The sequence below is a fragment of the Melospiza georgiana genome, chromosome 18, assembly GCF_028018845.1.
Source record: "Melospiza georgiana isolate bMelGeo1 chromosome 18, bMelGeo1.pri, whole genome shotgun sequence".
In the NCBI taxonomy this organism is placed as follows: Eukaryota; Metazoa; Chordata; class Aves; order Passeriformes; family Passerellidae; genus Melospiza; species Melospiza georgiana.
The window spans coordinates 11,039,443-11,056,848 of NC_080447.1; the positions used below are offsets into that span (position 1 = coordinate 11,039,443).

Genomic DNA, 17,406 nt, shown 5'->3' on the forward strand with positions numbered 1-17,406 from the left:
TACCAGAGGTTTGACTCCTTTTTTAAAATGTGCTTAGTAAAGCCCTGCTGACATGAGGTGATGTGTTCTTGCTTACTAGTTAAGCCTAGCTTGACTAAGTCTGTGCTTCCATTTTTCCTTTGTTAGAAAGGGTCTGCCATGAAAGGCTTGCAGATTGCTGGTCCAATTCCCACTCACTCCCTGGAGCAGTCTGGACCTCCCATTGGGAAAAAAGGAACCTCAGCACTCTCAGCTCTGCTGCAGATGGAAGCCAGTCAGAAGTGAGTCTCTACAGGCTGTGTGAAGAGCCAAGAACATCCTTCCTGCATATTGCACCTGGGCTGGCTAAAGCACATTTGGGGAACCTTGCCTCATGTTGTGTTAAATACATAAGAGATTCACATTTTTAATGCTATATTAGTATTATACATGCATAATAAAATGGAGTGCAAGGGTCCATGTTGTTTGTGGGGGTAAAAGTTACTTTTGGAATGTTGGATCTGTGCCTTAGTGTGTGGGAAAGCAAATATCTGAAAATACAGCAGTACCCCTGTGCAACAGTTGCCTCTGGGGGGAAGCTGACACAAAGTGTGTTTTAATAAACTCTGTATTCCTTCCCTTTCTTTTAGGACCCTGGGGGAGCAGCAAGCAGCAATGCTTTCTGGGAAGAGCTCTGGCCAGCCTTCAGAGAGTGGGAGCATTGCTATCACACCCACCTATATGGACAGCCCTCGCAAGGTAAGGACTCCCTGGGCTTTCTTTGGCTGCTCTTTCTACATAAGAATTCATCAAATAACCAAAGATTATTTCTCTGAGCATTTGACTACATCATACCACATTTTACTCTAATCCAGCAAGGGCTGCTCCTGTGCTGGTCTTTGTGTGTGAGGGCAGAGGAATTCAGTTCTGTAAGAGTGACAATGGTGTGGAATCCCGGGGATGCTGGCTCAGCATTTTGCTGATCTAAGTGCTGTTTGCTAATTAGTGCATTTCCTTTGCTGGTAGCACATTTCATTTCAGTCATGGCTTGGCTGTTGGGTGTAGCAGTGCAGAGCTGTGTGCATCTGTGTGCAGGCTGCCTTGGAGAGCAAAATCAGCCTCTAGCTTGTGACAGTGTGAACACTGAGTGGGATTTTAACAGCAGGAACTTGGGTCTCTTGCCTCTGTTTAGAGGAGGGGGTGTGTTCCTGAGAAGTGATTTAGATGTCATTCCTTCACTGGCTGGACTCCAGGCTGGAGAAGGTGATCTTCCTGGAGCTCTCTTGAGGCACTTAAAGAAAAGACTGTGCTATCCCTCAGCCTTTCTGTCCACTGTCCTGTGAGACCCAGGAGAGCAGGAACTCTGCTTCCAAGTCCAACCACAAATATTTGATTATTTTTCTGTGTTCTGATATGAAGGTCTTTTAAATGAAGTAACAAGGAACTGAATAAGAGTAGAGAACTTAAATGTGACCTGTGTTTGGGTTCAGATTCACCACTATCAACCACTTCTTTCAGCATTTTTCTCTAAGCTAATGTTTCTACGTCCACTGTTTTGTGCCACCACTAGGAACAATATTGTGTTATCCTGGAGACCTAGATATTGAAAGTTGAAGTGATAGAGCAACTGTGATCACCTTAGTTCTAGACACTTACTCATAGCATCAGTGTTTGGAGAGCACAGATGAGTCTGGAGCAGGATGTGCTAGGCCTGGGAACAGCAGGTGCTCAGACTGACTCAAGGTGTGTGTGCAAACTTCCACATCATAATTCAGGCTTTGCATGCTTCTCTTCTACCATTTTGAAAAATCAGATTCCCTCTTTAAGTACAGAAATCTTAAATGTCCTCTCTACCAGTAAAACTGGTGAAAATTCCATGTGAGAAACAGGAGAGAAGATTATGTCCAGTTGTTGTGTGTGGCAGAGGGGGGAAGGGGCAAAGTGGGCTTCCCTAGCAGTGGCACAGGAGTGTGCTGGGACCAAATCAGCAGATTTTGTGATACCAGAAAATGCCATTGTTAAAAATAATGTTCAAAAACCTCTCTGGAAGGCTGACTGGAGACTCTGGAAGAGTGTGTTATCAATTGAAGGCCTTTCATGCTGCAGCAGTAAACACTCCTGTAAATATTTACACACAGGGACTGGGAGATAAGCAATTGCAATCTCCTAATTGATGGCTTATGCCTGTTGGAAAGATGCCAGTGGGCAGGCAGCATTGTGCTCACTTGGGAACAGCAGCCAGTGTGTGCCTCGTGTCACAGCCCCTGCAGGGCTCCTCAGCACAGGGAGCTCTGCCTTTCCACACACTTGCAGCCAGAGAAGTGACAAATTATCACAGCTGTGAGCTCTGCCAGCAGCCAAGGGAGCAAGTGCTTTTCTAGGATGCCCTTCAGTGCCTGAGTTATTCCAGATGAAAGCTGAGCCACTGGCTTTGCATCACTTTGTTTCAGAGTAGAATTGACAAGTCACTTGAGCCAGTTACTGGGCAGCACTGTGAGTTCACCCACTTGATTTAACCCAGTGAGGTTTAACCCACTTGATCTGTTTGGGAAGTGTTTGCCCTTATGGATCCAGGGCACTTGGCTCTGCACAATGTCAATTGCCAGGCAGGTAACCCTGGCATTGATTCTTCCCAGAAACTGTTTTATATGTATGTACCAAGGTAAGCATCATCTTAACTGCAGGCTAGACAAAAATATTTTGCCAAGGGAACAGAATAAAGAATTGCAAATAGGGAATGAAATCTAGATGAGTCCCACTACATTGTCTTGTGTGATAAGAGAGTCGTGACACATCTTTGAATAGCAGCTGGGGATAACTCACTGGGTTTGTCAGTAGGCAGGAGCATAGCACAGGCAGTGGCTGTTTAATTTTGCATGAAGTATTAAACACAGTGTTGGAAGGATCTTTGTGATGAGTTTTTCTTCCCTTTCCTTTGCACCATACCAGACCTGCATGTAAGAGGAAGAGGATGCTTCCTGAAAAGAGCTCCTTTGCCTCTCCCTCTTTATCATTTGAATGTCTACCAGATTAGAAAAAAAACCCCTGACCTTCTTTGGATATTTGTCATTACACCTGTGGTTTCTGTATTTCAGTTGTGTATTTAGGATGGAAGCCCCCATACTTCAGAGCTCAAGACTTTCTCCTTTGAAGTATGGAGGGAAGGCTGCAGTTTCAATTGGCTTCTGATCAGTGTGGGTTTAAAAATTTTGGGAATGCATCTGTGCCAAGGAAAAGCAATGTCTTGTTACAGAGAGAAAGTAAAGATGTGTGTGTGAGTAATCCTGATGCTGTGCATTCTGCTGCATCTGACCTTCTGGGTCTGGGATTTGCATTCTCCTCATACTTTCTCTCTGTGGTCATTTCATACTTGCACAACCTTTTATTTGCTTTTCTTGAACTCCTTGTTCCTGTTGCTGTTGCCATTAATGGGCCTGCTTCCTCTGATGCCTTCAGGATGGGGCCTTCTTTATGGACTTTGTTCGCAGTCCACGCACAGCTTCAACCTTCTACTCCCAGGTCAGTTTGGAACGGGTTCTTGTCATCTCTGGCTTTTGGATTGAGGTGATGGACAGCATTTGTGTCCTGAGCTGAACACACTGGGAACCTGTGTTGGTTTTCCATGAGAGTGAGGTGTACAGCACTGGCAGAACAAAGTGGCAGATGCAAGCATTATTTTTTCCCACCACTCAATGTTTGTGCTGTGTTCTGGATGTTCATGTGCCCTGTCTGCTGTCCTTTGCACTACTGTCTTGTCAACTACTAAAGCTGCTTTTACTGTTTTTCAGTAAGTGCTTGTTTTCCATCTTCCCTCACTGAACAAAATGGCAACAGCTCACTTGTCTGGTTCTTGGCTAAATTTCTTCTGTGGTGTTTGACAGGTGACTCTGGAGATACCCAAGTCAGATTGTCTCCTTGGATTCCTGAACAACTGAGGCTGAAAATAGATAGTATCATCTTAGTTTAAAGGAGTCCTTGTGACTGAAGTCATTTGTCCAGTTAACAGCAGTTAGGAATGAGCAGTGACACAGTGTGGCCCTAGGAAATGCTGCTTGAAGTGAGCCCTGAGGAGGGAGAAAGGCTTTTGCTGGCTGTGGGCACTGAGGACTTGACCCTGGAGCATCTGCTGGTTTTGGCTGCCCAAAAGGGGACATCTGCCATTAGAGATTTTTGGGGTGTGAGAAATGGCATAAATAAAGGACTTTTGACAGTCAGACCTAAGTCAAGCTCCCAGCTTTGTGATTTTTAGCTGTGTGTGTGCTGTGGATTCATCACAGCAGAGCAGCCCCCATGTTTATACCAGCTTGAGTTCGAGTTCCTCTGCCGTTCGTGTTCTCTCCCCCACCTCTCCAGCTTTTATATAATGTGCCTTTACTAAACCATACGTGTTAATGACAGATGGCAATTACAGCCTGTACTTAGCTGAATCCTTCAGCATTCATGCTCTTTCTGCAATGATTTTATGGTAATTTTGTGAACTATTCAGTCTACCATTGGAATAGTGTGAGTGTTCCTGCGGGAGGAAAGTGTTCCTGTTGTCTTGGCGACATAGGTGTGGGTGGGTGTCAAGCAGCCTTCTCATACTGCCCTGAGAAAGGAGGGGAGATGAGCTGGGGTTTTTTTTGAGCATTATGAAACTTGAATTCGTGTGATACATTTGCATATTTTTGAGAGTTAGACTTGAAACTGTGTTTGCTAAATGCTTACTACCTTCCCATAGTGATCAAGTGTCCTGTTGCGTGCTTATAATCATAGTTAACCCCTTGGGTTGAGAATGTCAGGTTTGGACTGGTGTTGCTTATTTGCCAGTAGTTCTCTCAGTGCAATTGTTGCTGGGTTGGTGATCCTCATCTTTATTTGGGTCTGAATTTGTTGTTTGTCAGGAGCTCTGTGGTGATGACAGAGTAAGACTGCATTTATCCCTTCTGCATATGCCTGTGCTTCCTCAGAGCATTGCTTGTTGTTGACTAACTTGGGCTGAGGCACGGATGATGCAGGGAGGGGAGAAGATGGGAAATGGATTGCATGATGGATTTCACAGAGATGTTGCTGTGTTTGCTCCTGCCAGGTCTCTATTGATCAATCAGTTCCTGCATCCTCAGATGGCAGCACCTTGCTCCCCACAGGGCAGGTCCCTGACAGGGGCAGCACCCAGGGGAGCACCCAGAGCACTGAGCCAGGATACAGCACAGCTGCTGCTGCAGAGGGCAGGTAGGAGAGGCCCAGCAGTGCTGTGCTGCAGAGCTGTTCAATCCCAGCCCCTTGCTGGTGTCAGGGAATGGGCACTGAAGCAGGAGCCTGGAACAGGCTGTGCTGTGCCTGTCGGCACGGGCAGGCACTTGTCACAAGACCTTACTGCAGCATTTCCACATGCAGACAGAGTGGTAGTAAAATAAGCCCTGCAACCCAGTTTTCCAGAATTAAATGAACACAAGGCCTGATTTTTTCCACCCACAAGAAGGGCTTCATTCTTCAAAAAATGAAGAAATTCCATTTCTGAAATTTGCTAGTAGGAAACCAGGCTTTGAATTGACATCTTGTCTGTTTTGGCAAGGGGTGGGGGGGCTGCAGGCCTAATTGGATTGAGTAGGTTGATGAAATCCAGGAGGTTCTAACCTGGAAGCAAGACCCCAGGGAGGAAGCAATGTTGAAAATAAACTTTATTAGCACCTGTTTCCTGTGGTTGTATATTACAGTAAAAAAAAAAAAAATTAGCCAACTTCAAAATGTTTGCTCTCAATTGCTGCTGAGTACAGCTGGATGTGGCACACTGTGCATTGGGTGCATATAGCAATGTCCTGGTGACCTCAAGGGGGAAATACTCATCTGATGCTTTTAGTTGTGCTTGAGATGGAAAAGGAAATAAATGTGGCAAAGTCATTGTTGAGAAGAGAGAGCAATTTTCTGATATGTACATATTTGAACAAATCTAGCAGCTTCCTTGATTTCTGAATCTGCTTCTGTTTACTGCCCAGCTCTCAGCAGTGTTCAACAAGTGCTCTGACTTCCTCCTCCACTTTGGTAGAGATTCTTGAAGCCATGAAACACCCCACGTAAGTTTTTAATACAAATGTGCTTCACATGTGGTGAGATGTTTAATAAGAGGACGTGAGAAGTGGAGTCACTCAAAGGAGAGCCCATGTCAGCTGTTGAAGAGTTTTCAAACAATAACAAAACTTCCTTTTGTTATTCAGTTCCAGACTCTCTAATAAGAAATTCTATAGAAATTGATATGAGCAAAGACTTCAATTATTAGAGTCCCAGAACCTTGTCAAATCAAGAATTCCCAGTAAGTCACCAAAGTGCTGTCAATGGCAGCTGTTCATCTTGTTACCAAAATGAGACATCACTCCAGGGGCACTGTGCATTTCTTGTCCTGTATTCCACCCTCCCTCTCCCTTTTTTCCTTTCCCCCAGCAGTGATTTTTGTCTTTGTTACCTAAAAGAGCTCTTGATCAGTGTTAACATGTGTGACTTGTGCTCCAGCACAGGGATCCAGCTGCTCTCTGAACAGAAGGGGCTCTCCCCCTACTGCTTCATCAGTGCAGAAGTTGTGCACTGGCTGGTGAATAACGTGGAAGGGGTGCACACCCAGGCCATGGCCATTGACATCATGCAGGTAAGCAAACTCCCCAGGAGCATAGGGAGGGCCAGAAATGCCTCACTCTGGGAAGAAAGTAAAACTTTAGAGCAAAGCATAGCAATAATTTCTGTTACTTATTAAAATCCTCTTATGGATGAGCATTGAAAGCTGTGCTCAATAGAATACAAGGCAATGGTGACATTTTTTGGATTCCCTGTCGCAAACCAGCAACATTCCTGACTAGTACTACATACTTTTTTCTACTTAAATGATGATAGTTCTGTTTATAACCTCCAGTTAGCTGGTACTTACCAAGTGCTCTGCATTGTGTTGGAATCAAGGCACTGGGCTGTGATTTGGTTTTCCTTTCTGATAATTAGTTAATAAGGTTGTAATAAAACCAGCATATGACCTTTCAGATCTGAAGCAGACACACTTTATGCAGGAACACTGCTTGTATTCATCAAGGGATTTTTCTGTATTGAACTGTGTCAGGGGCAGAAGGTTGGAAATGTTCTGGAGTTCATTCCTCTGCTGAGATCCCATATCAATTAACAGAGAACTTAGAATGCTTCCAAACTCTTACCTTCTATAAATCCATCTATAAAACCAGAGCAGGGTATGGGAGAAAGACAGACATCTGTAGAAAGGTCAAATGTAATTTCTCAGGGAGATAAGAAATTGCTACATTTATTGAATATGAAGAGATAACTTTGCTGGTATTCTTGTTAGGCACATATCTGGACAAAAAGATGCCAAGGAAAAGAAAATTACTTCCCAATGTTCTCTAGCGACCTTTTTATGTAATTGGAAGAGTGATTTCTTTATCATGTTTGCTCTGTTCTTTCTTTTTCTTGTTCAGAAAATGTTAGAAGAGCAGCTTATTGTCCATGCATCTGGAGAAGCTTTACGAACCTTTATTTATGGCTTTTATTTTTACAAGATTGTTGTGGACAAAGAACCAGACCGAGGTCAGCATTGTTATTACAAGACTTTCCTCACTATCCCTTTGCATAATCACTGGGCTCTTCTTGATTCTTAGGGGTGCTGCAGCAGGAATGCATTTTGGGAGCAACCAAAACCACTAATCTCAAGAGTCTGAGAAATTTGGCCTTTTTACTTAAGGGAAAAAAAAAAAGGAATAGCAGAAAACATAAAGTAATTTTTATCCTGCCTATTTTTCATCAAGAGCTACTTTTCTGTCTGAGCCTTGTCCACTTGTGTGGTGGTGTTCACGGGGGTCCTAGGACAAGGGAAGAGATGAGAATCTTGACTCCATGGTTCAGAAGGCTGAGTTATTATTTTATGATATATATTATATTAAAACTATACTAAAAGAATAGAAGAAAGGTTTTCATCAGAAGGCTTGAAAGGAAATAAAGGAATGGCAATAAAATCTTGTGACTGACCAGAGAGTCCGAGACACTTGGACTGTGATTGGCCATTAATTAAAAACAACCACATGAGACCAATCAAAGATGCACCAGTTGCATTCCACAGCAGCAGATAATTATTGTTTACATTTAATTTCCGAGGCCTCTCAGCTTCTCAGGAGAAAAACATCCTAGCAAAGGGATTTTTCATAAAATTCATCTGTGACACACTTGTTCCTAACTGACTTCCCTTCCTCCTTGTGCAGTGGGGCTGCAACAGCCTGCCATGTGGCACACAGCTGCCATGGATGACTTCTCAGCCTTCCAGAGGAAATGGTTTGAGGTGGCCTTTGTGGCAGAAGAGCTGCTGCACTCGGAGATCCCGGCGTTCCTGCTGCCCTGGCTGCCCAGCCGCCCCGCCTCCTATGCAAGTAGGCACAGTTCCTTTAGCCGCAGTTTCGGAGGACGGAGCCAGGCAGCTGCACTCTTAGGTAGATGCACAGCACAGGTGACAGCTGGGGAAGTTCAAGGGGATATTTGAAAGGGGAAGAGCAGCCAGCCAAGGGGATGATCTCACGTGGACCAGCAATCAAGCTGCAAATTTCATGCTGGCCTTACAGTGTCTTGCATGTGGACTCGCTCTCATGTGCTGGAGGTGTGTTTCACTGGCTGGGCAGGAAACTTTTACTTTTTATTGTATTCCAGTACTCTGAAGTATTTCTTAAAATGTTCCTTCTTCCTGAACCTCTAGAATTCAGGAAGGAAGATACTTTGTCTCCTTGCAAATCCTGAGAGACTGTTCACAACCTGTAAGGAGTATGGAGGGATAAGTTGTGAGAACAGCAAAGCAACCAAACTGTTCTTAAAATTACATATCTAATTGTTTCCTAGGGGCAAAAGCCACAGTGAGGTCCAGATGTGTTAGAAGGTTCTGTGATGTGCTGGAGGCTTTCTAGCTAATCTGAACCAGACTCCTTGCATTAATGAGTCTGTGAAGCCCAGCTGCAGATGATCCCTGTGCTATGGAAGCAGTAGGAAGATCTTGCTGCTGGGCAAGGTCCCATTAGTGTCTGATGTTCTCTGAGGTGTGGAGAGTAACCCTGACTGCTCTAACAGCCCATGAAACACACTGGCTGCGTGACTGACCCCGTTGCTTTGTCAGCTTCTTGTTACATTTCCAGGCCAGCCTGAGTCACTTGCTTTTGTTCTCCTTTCCTTGTTTAAAAGAAAAATCATTGCTCTGGAACTGCAGCTTCAGGTTTATTTAGATGCATCTGTTAAAGGCCTGGCAATTAAGGATAAAAAGAAACATTTTGCTTTTCTCCTGTTGTGTATATTTAACCTTCTGAAGAGAAGTGCCTTACTGCAGGTGTAGTATCTCTTAAACCTGAAGTCACAGTAATCCTTGTGTATTTCTGAGAGCCTTGTTTGAAGAAGAACAGCATCAGAAATCTGAAAGCATTACGGATAGGAAGTCTGAACTAATGGTTAATTCCCTGAAGCCAACATATGCAGGTTATTTTCCCTGTCACATGATAAATCTGTTTCCTTGGCTGGTGTCCAGCCTCATTAGCTCAGTGGCTGGCTAGAGCTGAAGCCTGAACTGGCTGGCATGGAAGTATTGTGGAGGCTGGAGGCGCTGGAGCCAGATCCTCTTCATGGTTTGATCTCTTACTCACTATTTAGCCTGAGAAAACCAGTTCACATTCCTGTGTCTGTGCTCTCTTGTGAGCTGAGAAGCCCGAGGCTCAGCAGCCTGCACCCCTCACCTCTCATTTAACACCAGCCAGGAACTGTGTATTCCTGCAGCATGTGGGTATTACACACCTGAGTAGCTCTCCTTTTCCTTTCAGTTGGGATTATGTCCATTTTACTCTTTAACTCATTTGCAGCCCTTGAATGAGTGATAAATGCCTTCAGATTGCTCTCATGCAGTCTGGGTTTTCCAGGAATTATGGTTTCTTGTAGAAAAATTGAGCTTGGAAGTTTTTTTCTTACAAAGGAACTGGTTTAAATGATGCTTCTGTGCTGTTCCTCTTCTAAACAGTATTCCAAAAAAACTTCAGCAGTTCATCTGAGGTAAAGAGCTTTACTAAACCCAGATGACCCCTGGTCCACGTGACTTCATTTGTTCCTCTCTTGGTCTTGATTAGGTTGTGGTTTTTATTTCTTCCCCTCCCCACCTTCCCTAAATGTCAGGCTGTGACATAAAATTGCATGCAAGCATTGGGAGCTCTGGAACAAGCTCCATGTATCTCTCAAATCTTTGTCCCTCCCAACTTCCCAATCACTGCCCAGTGACTGTCCCCTTTCCCTCCCCAGTGGAAGTGTGACCTGTGACACAGCTAATCTTGTCCCTTTGATTTGTAGCAGTGCATGCACTAGCAACTGTAGTCATGTATGTAGTGGAGTCTGACTGGAGAATAACCTGCCTGCTCCTCTCCGATTGCTTAGTAAATCCTTAGTTAAATACTCAATAGTAGAAGACAATTGGGAAGCAGGTGAGTCCTCTTAAAGTCTGACCTATGGAAGCCAGAGTATATTCTATTAAAACAAGATGGTTTTAATCAGAAGCTTCTGAATTCAGACACATGGACATTCCTCCTCAGTGTTTAATGTATTTTTTGTTAGCTCACCTTGTTGGAGTGGTTTCCTCTGGCTTTGCCTGTGAGCTGCAGCTGCAGACAAGGCAGAGGGACAGTCCAGCCCTACCAGGGAGTCTGCACAAGCAGACTCTGGGAAAAGCAACAGTGTAAGGGAGCAGGGAGCTCATTCTTCACAGTGTGCTGCTTTGGGCACACTGGGCTGTGGTGTTATCACTGACCTCTTGGCTAATGACCAACACCCACCTGACTGAGCTGCTTTGGTTTCACAGCTTCCAGGATGTTGTTTCTCAACACATTGTTACAAATTTGGCACCATAACCTCCTGACCACAAATATGGTATTCAAAATATCCCAAAGGAGACAGAAAAAGCAACTCTCACAGTGTTGGTCTGACAATACCAGATCAACTCAGAAATTGCAAATGACATATTTCCCAAAGACAAAAATGGGTCTTATTTATGAAACAAAACTGGGTGATGTTCTTTCATTTTTGTTATGTTTTTATTTCTCATGTTTTATGCTGCAGTAATAGCAATTTTAAGGGTTTTCTTATAACCTTGAAAGTGCCTCCAGGTAATTTGCAGTAGCAGTGAAGGTGGGAACTTTCCATCTACCTTGAGGAAGGATTTCAATTTTTTTTTTAAATACCATCAAGCCATCAAATTATAAGTTAATTTAAAAGCTGACCCTATCAAGGGGTGCACATCTACTTCAGCAAGAGATAACACATATCCCTCATGCATGCTGTGATAAGAAGGGCAGAAGTTTTCCCATAGAAGCCTTGCAGCCCATTGTTTTCTGTCAATTTTTAACATTACAGAAATGTTAAATTATGTATTTGTCTAAAGAGAAGTTAAAGGTGATGGTGTGTTTCATAGCAGGACTTTGGCCTCCAAGTCAGGAGATCTGGGTTCTGTCCCCAGCCTTGCAGTCCCGTTTGTGACACCAGCCAGGTCACTTCCACTGCTGTGCTTCTCTCCCTCTCCTGCCTGGCTCCTGAGGGTTTCTGTCACCTGAGGGATGCTGGGCTGTGGGGCACAAAGGGAGCTGCATCTTGGGCACTATCCCAGCCCTCACTGCAAAGCCCCAGGAGCTGTTGCAGTGGTCAGAATGCTGCTGCATGTCTTGGCTGACTCTGTGCTTTTACAGAAAGTGTTGGATGTGCACTTTCAGCATTGTGGTAATGTGGGATATTGATATGGGATTAAAGAAACAAGAAGTTTCTAATCTCCTTTAGCTGTGGAAAGTCCTGGAATGCTCCTGCCCCATGTAACAGCACCCTGTTGTGATTTCTGGTGGAGGCATATAGAAATATTTAGAATGTTTTGGGCATGAAGAAGCTGGTGTTGTCTAGCCATGCATAATTACGGCACCAGTTGCTTGTTGATTAACTGCTGGGTTCTTGGTTCTCTCTCCTTACTGCAGCTGAAATGTCTTTTGACTGCCTGGGGGGGCTGATTCTGTAGCACATCCTCCTGACATGAGAAATACTTCAGGATTTTTGTCTTTTGTCACCTGGATGTGCCGCATTCTGGGACTTTTCTGCCAGCCCCAAAAATACCTGGGGAGGAATGGGAGGACAAATTCATTTCAGATGACTGATCTTGGTTCTGTTCTCCCCATCCCATCTGCCACCTTCTCTCTGACGGCCCTTGTGGACGCTGCTGTCCCCCGGCTGCGCAGCTGCCACGGTGCCCGAGCAGCGCACGGTGACGCTGGATGTGGATGTCAACAACCGCACGGACCGCCTGGAGTGGTGCAGTTGTTATTACCATGGCAACTTCTCCCTGAACGCTGCCTTTGAGATCAAGTTACACTGGATGGCAGTGACTGCAGCTGTTCTTTTTGAGATGGTGAGATCCCGGTGTTCTGGGCAGCCACAAAGTGCCTGTCTGGCCTCTGTGTCCCTTGGACATTGTATTAGGGAGTCCTAGGGACAGAGACAGTGGCTTCCATCTGCCTTTATTTCCATAGGTAATTTTCCTGGTGGTTGTTAGTGTTGCTGCATCTGGTCAGCATTTATCACACCAGCTCTAGTCATTCTGTCTGCCTGAGTGTGTTCTGCTTTCAGTGGGTTTTATGCACACTGTGCAGAGATCAACACAGGTCAAGGTGATAAATTTAAGTCCCCCTTAGGCAAATTTTAAGCCCTGAGCCAGGTCTTCGGAAAAAAATCTGTTTCACATTACATTCCTTCTATCCCCAAACCTTAAAACTTTAAATCTCAGTGGAATTGCTTTCATAACAGGGCTTTTCCAGGCATTGTGTTTTTCCTGCTCAGGAATGTTTTAGGGTTTTTTTTAACTTGCTTAAAACATTTTGAAATGAAAACATGTCAGTTTTTAATTTTTAAATTAAATTTTTAGATTTCATTTTTAGATTCTTTTTCCCTAATGTAGCTTCTGTGAAACTCAAACTGTTTAACACCAGGCTTTACCCCACCCAGCCAGACAGCACTAGGTAGTCGGTTTTGCTTTTATTTGAAATCAATTGCACTGTTCCAGTAAAGCAGAAGTGTTTGGCCACTGGTGATAAGTAGGCTGAATCAGTTCCTGAAAAATGTCCTATTTTAAAGTGCTTTCTGATTGATGAGCACTTCAGAAAAAGGAAAGCCTGATGTCTTGTGCTTGTACTGCTTTGCTTGCAAGGACGTTGGTGTGCCTGCCATGCCGAGCAGGCTGAGCCTGGAGAATTGAGCATGTCTGATCTATTCCTGGGGAATGAGTTGCTCTTATGCACAGAAGTGCCCTTCGTCAGCTGGCATGTGTGCTATGATTCATTGTGTGACTCTCTGCTCAGGTTCAGGGCTGGCACAGGAAGGCCACCTCCTGTGGGTTCCTGCTGGTCCCAGTGCTGGAAGGTCCCTTTGCCCTGCCCAGTTACCTGTACGGGGACCCCCTCCGAGCTCAGCTCTTCATCCCCCTCAACGTGAGCTGCTTGCTGAAGGAGGGCAGTGAGCACTTGTTTGATGGTAAGAAATGCACTTTCTTTTACCCCTCAGGGTTCTTTGTGCAAACAGGTCACTGCTGGTGCAGAACTGACATAAAGGAGCTCCTTTACCAGCCAGCCTTAGGTAAAGGAGCTGTTTTTGCAGGTCAGCAGCCCCTCAGGAAGGAGGTGCTGGAGGAAGCTGTGCTGGCAGGCTGATTGTGGGCAGCAGGAAGCACCAGCACACAGGAAGGGTGGTCTCCCCAGTGGTGCTTACCCAGTGCCCTTTCAGACCCATATCCACTAGCTGTTGTGTTTGACAGACTCTTGTCTCTTTTGCTGGTAGACCCACAGCTGCTCTGCATTTGTATCCTGCATTTGTTTATTCTCCCCCTCCCTAAGATTGGGCTTTCACCACTGCCATCCTTCTTTGTTGTTGCTATGGTTACTTTAATGGTTACAGTGTTTGCACATGAGATTAAGCAGAGAAGCTGCAATCTCCTTTTCTGCAATGTGACCTCGCCCTATCCAGTGAGCCTGCTGTGGTAAACCTCAGGTGGAACCACAAGATCAGAGACCTGTCCCATGCAGAGAAGGGCAGAATTGCATCATGAGGAGGGACAATTAGCAAAAGGCTCTGTTTTACCATAGTAAATTTGATATTTTCATCAACCCTTGACTCAGTGTCCAGGTGTAACTGAACAATGAGTGTGACAAATCCATATGCTCTGAGGCCACCATAGCCCAGCTGACTGAATTAAATATTTTCAGAGCACTCTTGTGATACACAGCAGCCCACTCTTCTTCCTTGCCCCCTCCCATACCCCCCCTTTATGTTCCTCTCCTTCATCTCAAGAGGCACAAATAATAAATTCAGATATGAGTCTGCTACTGGCGTGCACAAGACACATCTCTGAGAGACACCTGACAAAAAAGTGTGACTGAAAGGGGAAAAAGAAAGAGTGAACTGAGGCCTCCTGGGACAAACCTAAGTTTTTAGAAGGAAGGAAATAAAGTAGCTTTACTAGATAATTGTTACTTTTCTATTTGTTTCAGGCTTTGAACCAGAAACATACTGGGACAGAATGCATCTTCTGCAGGAAGCAATAGCACACAGGTATGTCTGCACTGGAGTGGGGTGACCCAACAGTTCCTGCCTCCCTGGACAGTGTGGGATGAAGGCCTGTGCTGAACAGTCACTCCTGAGTCACTGGGGTTCTGTGCTGTCTGCCTCTCTGAATTCTGCTTACAGACAGACTAAAATACAGCCTGCATGCCCCCAGGTGGTTCTGTGGGTGCCAGGGGCAGCTGTGGGGTGTTTCAGCCTGGCACTGCTTGGGAACCATACTGTCCTCCTAGGGAGAGCCTTGCCTTTGGAAAGTGCCTGTTATTCCAAGTTAGAAGCAGAAAGGCTGTAAATAGATTCTTCCTGAGAAGGAACAGTGTATTATACACTGTTAAAAATTCAACACCTTCTTGTGTACTTAGCATAGTCTTGAGCTGGATGACACCTGATGATTGACAATAGGCAGGAGACTGGGGTGGGAGCTGTACAGAGGAGGTTGGGCCAAGTTTAAGAAGGAATTGTTGGAACTTTTGGATACTATCTAGCCTTATCCTTTTGTGTGATTGAGCTGCCAGTTTCTTTCATGGTGTAGATGCTGGGGAATATTTGGAGAGGCTCAGATCTCTTCATCCCTTTTCCTTTTGCCTTCAGGCCATGAGAAAGGGATAGTGGAAGGATTTCCTCTGATGCCCCTGCCTTTGGCTGATGAATTCTACCTGGAGTGGCTCCTTTTATTAATTCCCCTTGTTTCTATTTCTTCAGATTTGGATTTGTACAAGATAAATATTCAGCCTCTGCATTCAACTTCCCAGCAGAAAACAAGCCCCAGTATATCCATGTCACAGGTGAGCAATATCTGGGAGGCTCTGTGGCAAGGAGGAGGTTATTACAAACAAGAGAACTATTTTTATGTGGTTTGTGTTTCACGATGTTGGTGCTGTTCTGTCCCTAACCAGATGACAAGTAGGTGTGTCAGAAAACACAAACCAGAAAATTGGAGGGGGCAGTATGAAAAGCATGAACTGTTGCTGCTAACAAATGATGTTGGTTTGAAATCCTGCTTTACAGCAGCTCTGAAACTTTTCTTTCCAGAGGATGAAGAAATTTTTAAAAATAAGGCAAAGCTTATTCCAAGGTCAATATAAATAAATGTGTACCCAGAAGCAAGAAGGAGGGAAAGGTGTTGGGACAAGTCAGTGCTCTGTTCTTGTGTCAGTGCTGTTTTCATGCTGTTGTAGATGCATCTCTACCCATACACACTGTGTGGGAGATACATCAGGCATTTAGGGTCTGCTTGCTGAGATGTGGAAACAATGACAGGAAGGCAGTGTTTGGAAAATTGCAGAAGAGAATGAAAATGGATGGGAAGCTAGCAAGATGGATCAGAGCCTCCATCTTTGCTTCATTCTGTGCTTGTAAGAGAAAGGCAGACAAAGTGCACTCCCTCCTGGTGCTGTAACATACAGGAAGAAGTAGCACCTAAGGGCCAAGGGGAAAAGTGTATCCCATTTTCTCTTGCTGAAAGACAATTAAATGAAACTCAGGCCGGTTTCATTTTGGAATTTAACAATCAGCTACAGGGCCTTAGCTGTGCCTCAGACTGAAGTGCTGCCTGTTTCCTGCAGGGACAGTGTTTTTGCAGCTGCCCTATTCCAAGAGGAAGTTCTCCAGCGGGCAGCAGCGGCGCCGGCGCAACTCCACGAGCTCCAGCAGCCAGAGCCTGTTCTGTGAGGAGCGCATCGGCTACAACTGGGCCTACAACACCATGCTGACCAAAACCTGGCGCTCCAGCGCCACCGGCGACGAGAAGTTCGCGGACCGGCTGCTGAAGGACTTCACAGACTTCTGCTGGAACAAGGACAGCCGGCTCGTGACCTTCTGGACTGACTGCCTGGACAAGATGCATGCCAGTGCCCCCTGAGTGGGGTTCCCTCTCTTAGGGAGACAGCTAGAAGCTTTACCTTGTGGCAAGGAAGTAGAAGTGAAGTAGAAGTCTCTCTGTTGGATTCATATTGAGGCTCCAAGAGGACCTGAGTGATATTGCTGTTGATATTCAACAGAATTTGATTAAGTGCTTGAAACAAAAAAGAATTTGAGCTATTGGCTTGCCAGTATCTATCACCTGACCTCAGCTTGGTTTTAAGTAGCTACAGTCCTTGGTTGCCAAAACTTCAGTTAGAGCAGAGGTAAGGAAAGGAGAGTGCAAATGGTTTTCAAGGGCAGTTGGATTCAGCACAGTGTGATGGTATCAGCTTCCAGTCCCTGGAAACGGTCGGTGCCAGTTGGCATCTGATGTGCCTGGCAACAGTCTGTCTCTTCCCCTTCCAAGGTGTTCCTGATTGTGTGAATATGTAAGATAAGATATGAGAGATCCTTGTTAAATTTTCATACATGTAAATAAGTAAAATACAGAAAATAAAGTGACCTGATGTTTTGTTGTAACTCCACAGACAGCAATACAAAATTGGTGAGTAAAAGAAAACAATTGCCAAAAGAAAATAGCTTTCTATGTTGAGCTCAAAATTCTGTGCTGGGGCTTTGTCTTGTAATAATGCAGGATTTTCTGTCTTCATGTCTGGATCTAGAACAGTGTCACACAGCAAGAGCAGGAAGCCAGTTCCTGTCTTTCAAGGCCAGCACCGAAGCCTAAGGAGAAATCAAGGGCCACTGAGCACAGGTCGCTGCTGAGGGTTATGGGCAGGTTTTTAGAATGTGTCTGCATGCAGCAGAGGAAGCTGCCTGCACTCAAGTGTGGAGCCTTTGTCTTTGCAGGGTGTTGGCACCAGCTGGTTGTTGGAGTGCAGGTTTAGGTTTGCTCACAGCCGGCACCCAGCCTCTGTGCCCGGGGGCTGTTGGCTCCTGCAGATGGTCCCTCATTGTTCCATGTCCTCG

The 17,406-nt window shown here is 45.1% G+C and overlaps 1 protein-coding gene across 4 annotated transcripts in view; it reads left to right on the plus strand.

The window, feature by feature from the left end:
* DEPDC5 (DEP domain containing 5, GATOR1 subcomplex subunit) overlaps positions 1 to 16,925 on the plus strand; it is a 43,412-nt gene extending 26,487 nt beyond the window's left edge. For 2 of the 4 annotated variants that reach the window (XM_058036675.1, XM_058036676.1), the window contains exons 31-43: positions 127 to 260; positions 609 to 717; positions 3,415 to 3,477; positions 5,027 to 5,169; positions 5,934 to 6,011; positions 6,445 to 6,577; positions 7,404 to 7,512; positions 8,181 to 8,405; positions 12,204 to 12,373; positions 13,320 to 13,491; positions 14,505 to 14,565; positions 15,277 to 15,359; positions 16,140 to 16,925. In XM_058036675.1, coding sequence (XP_057892658.1) covers positions 127 to 260; positions 609 to 717; positions 3,415 to 3,477; positions 5,027 to 5,169; positions 5,934 to 6,011; positions 6,445 to 6,577; positions 7,404 to 7,512; positions 8,181 to 8,405; positions 12,204 to 12,373; positions 13,320 to 13,491; positions 14,505 to 14,565; positions 15,277 to 15,359; positions 16,140 to 16,435 — 1,776 coding nt within the window. In that variant the 3' untranslated portion in view covers positions 16,436 to 16,925. The remainder of the gene's footprint in view (positions 1 to 126; positions 261 to 608; positions 718 to 3,414; positions 3,478 to 5,026; positions 5,170 to 5,933; positions 6,012 to 6,444; positions 6,578 to 7,403; positions 7,513 to 8,180; positions 8,406 to 12,203; positions 12,374 to 13,319; positions 13,492 to 14,504; positions 14,566 to 15,276; positions 15,360 to 16,139) is intronic. The other 2 variants (XM_058036677.1, XM_058036678.1) reach the window with 1 other exon arrangement.
* The last annotated feature ends 481 nt before the right edge of the window (positions 16,926 to 17,406 follow it).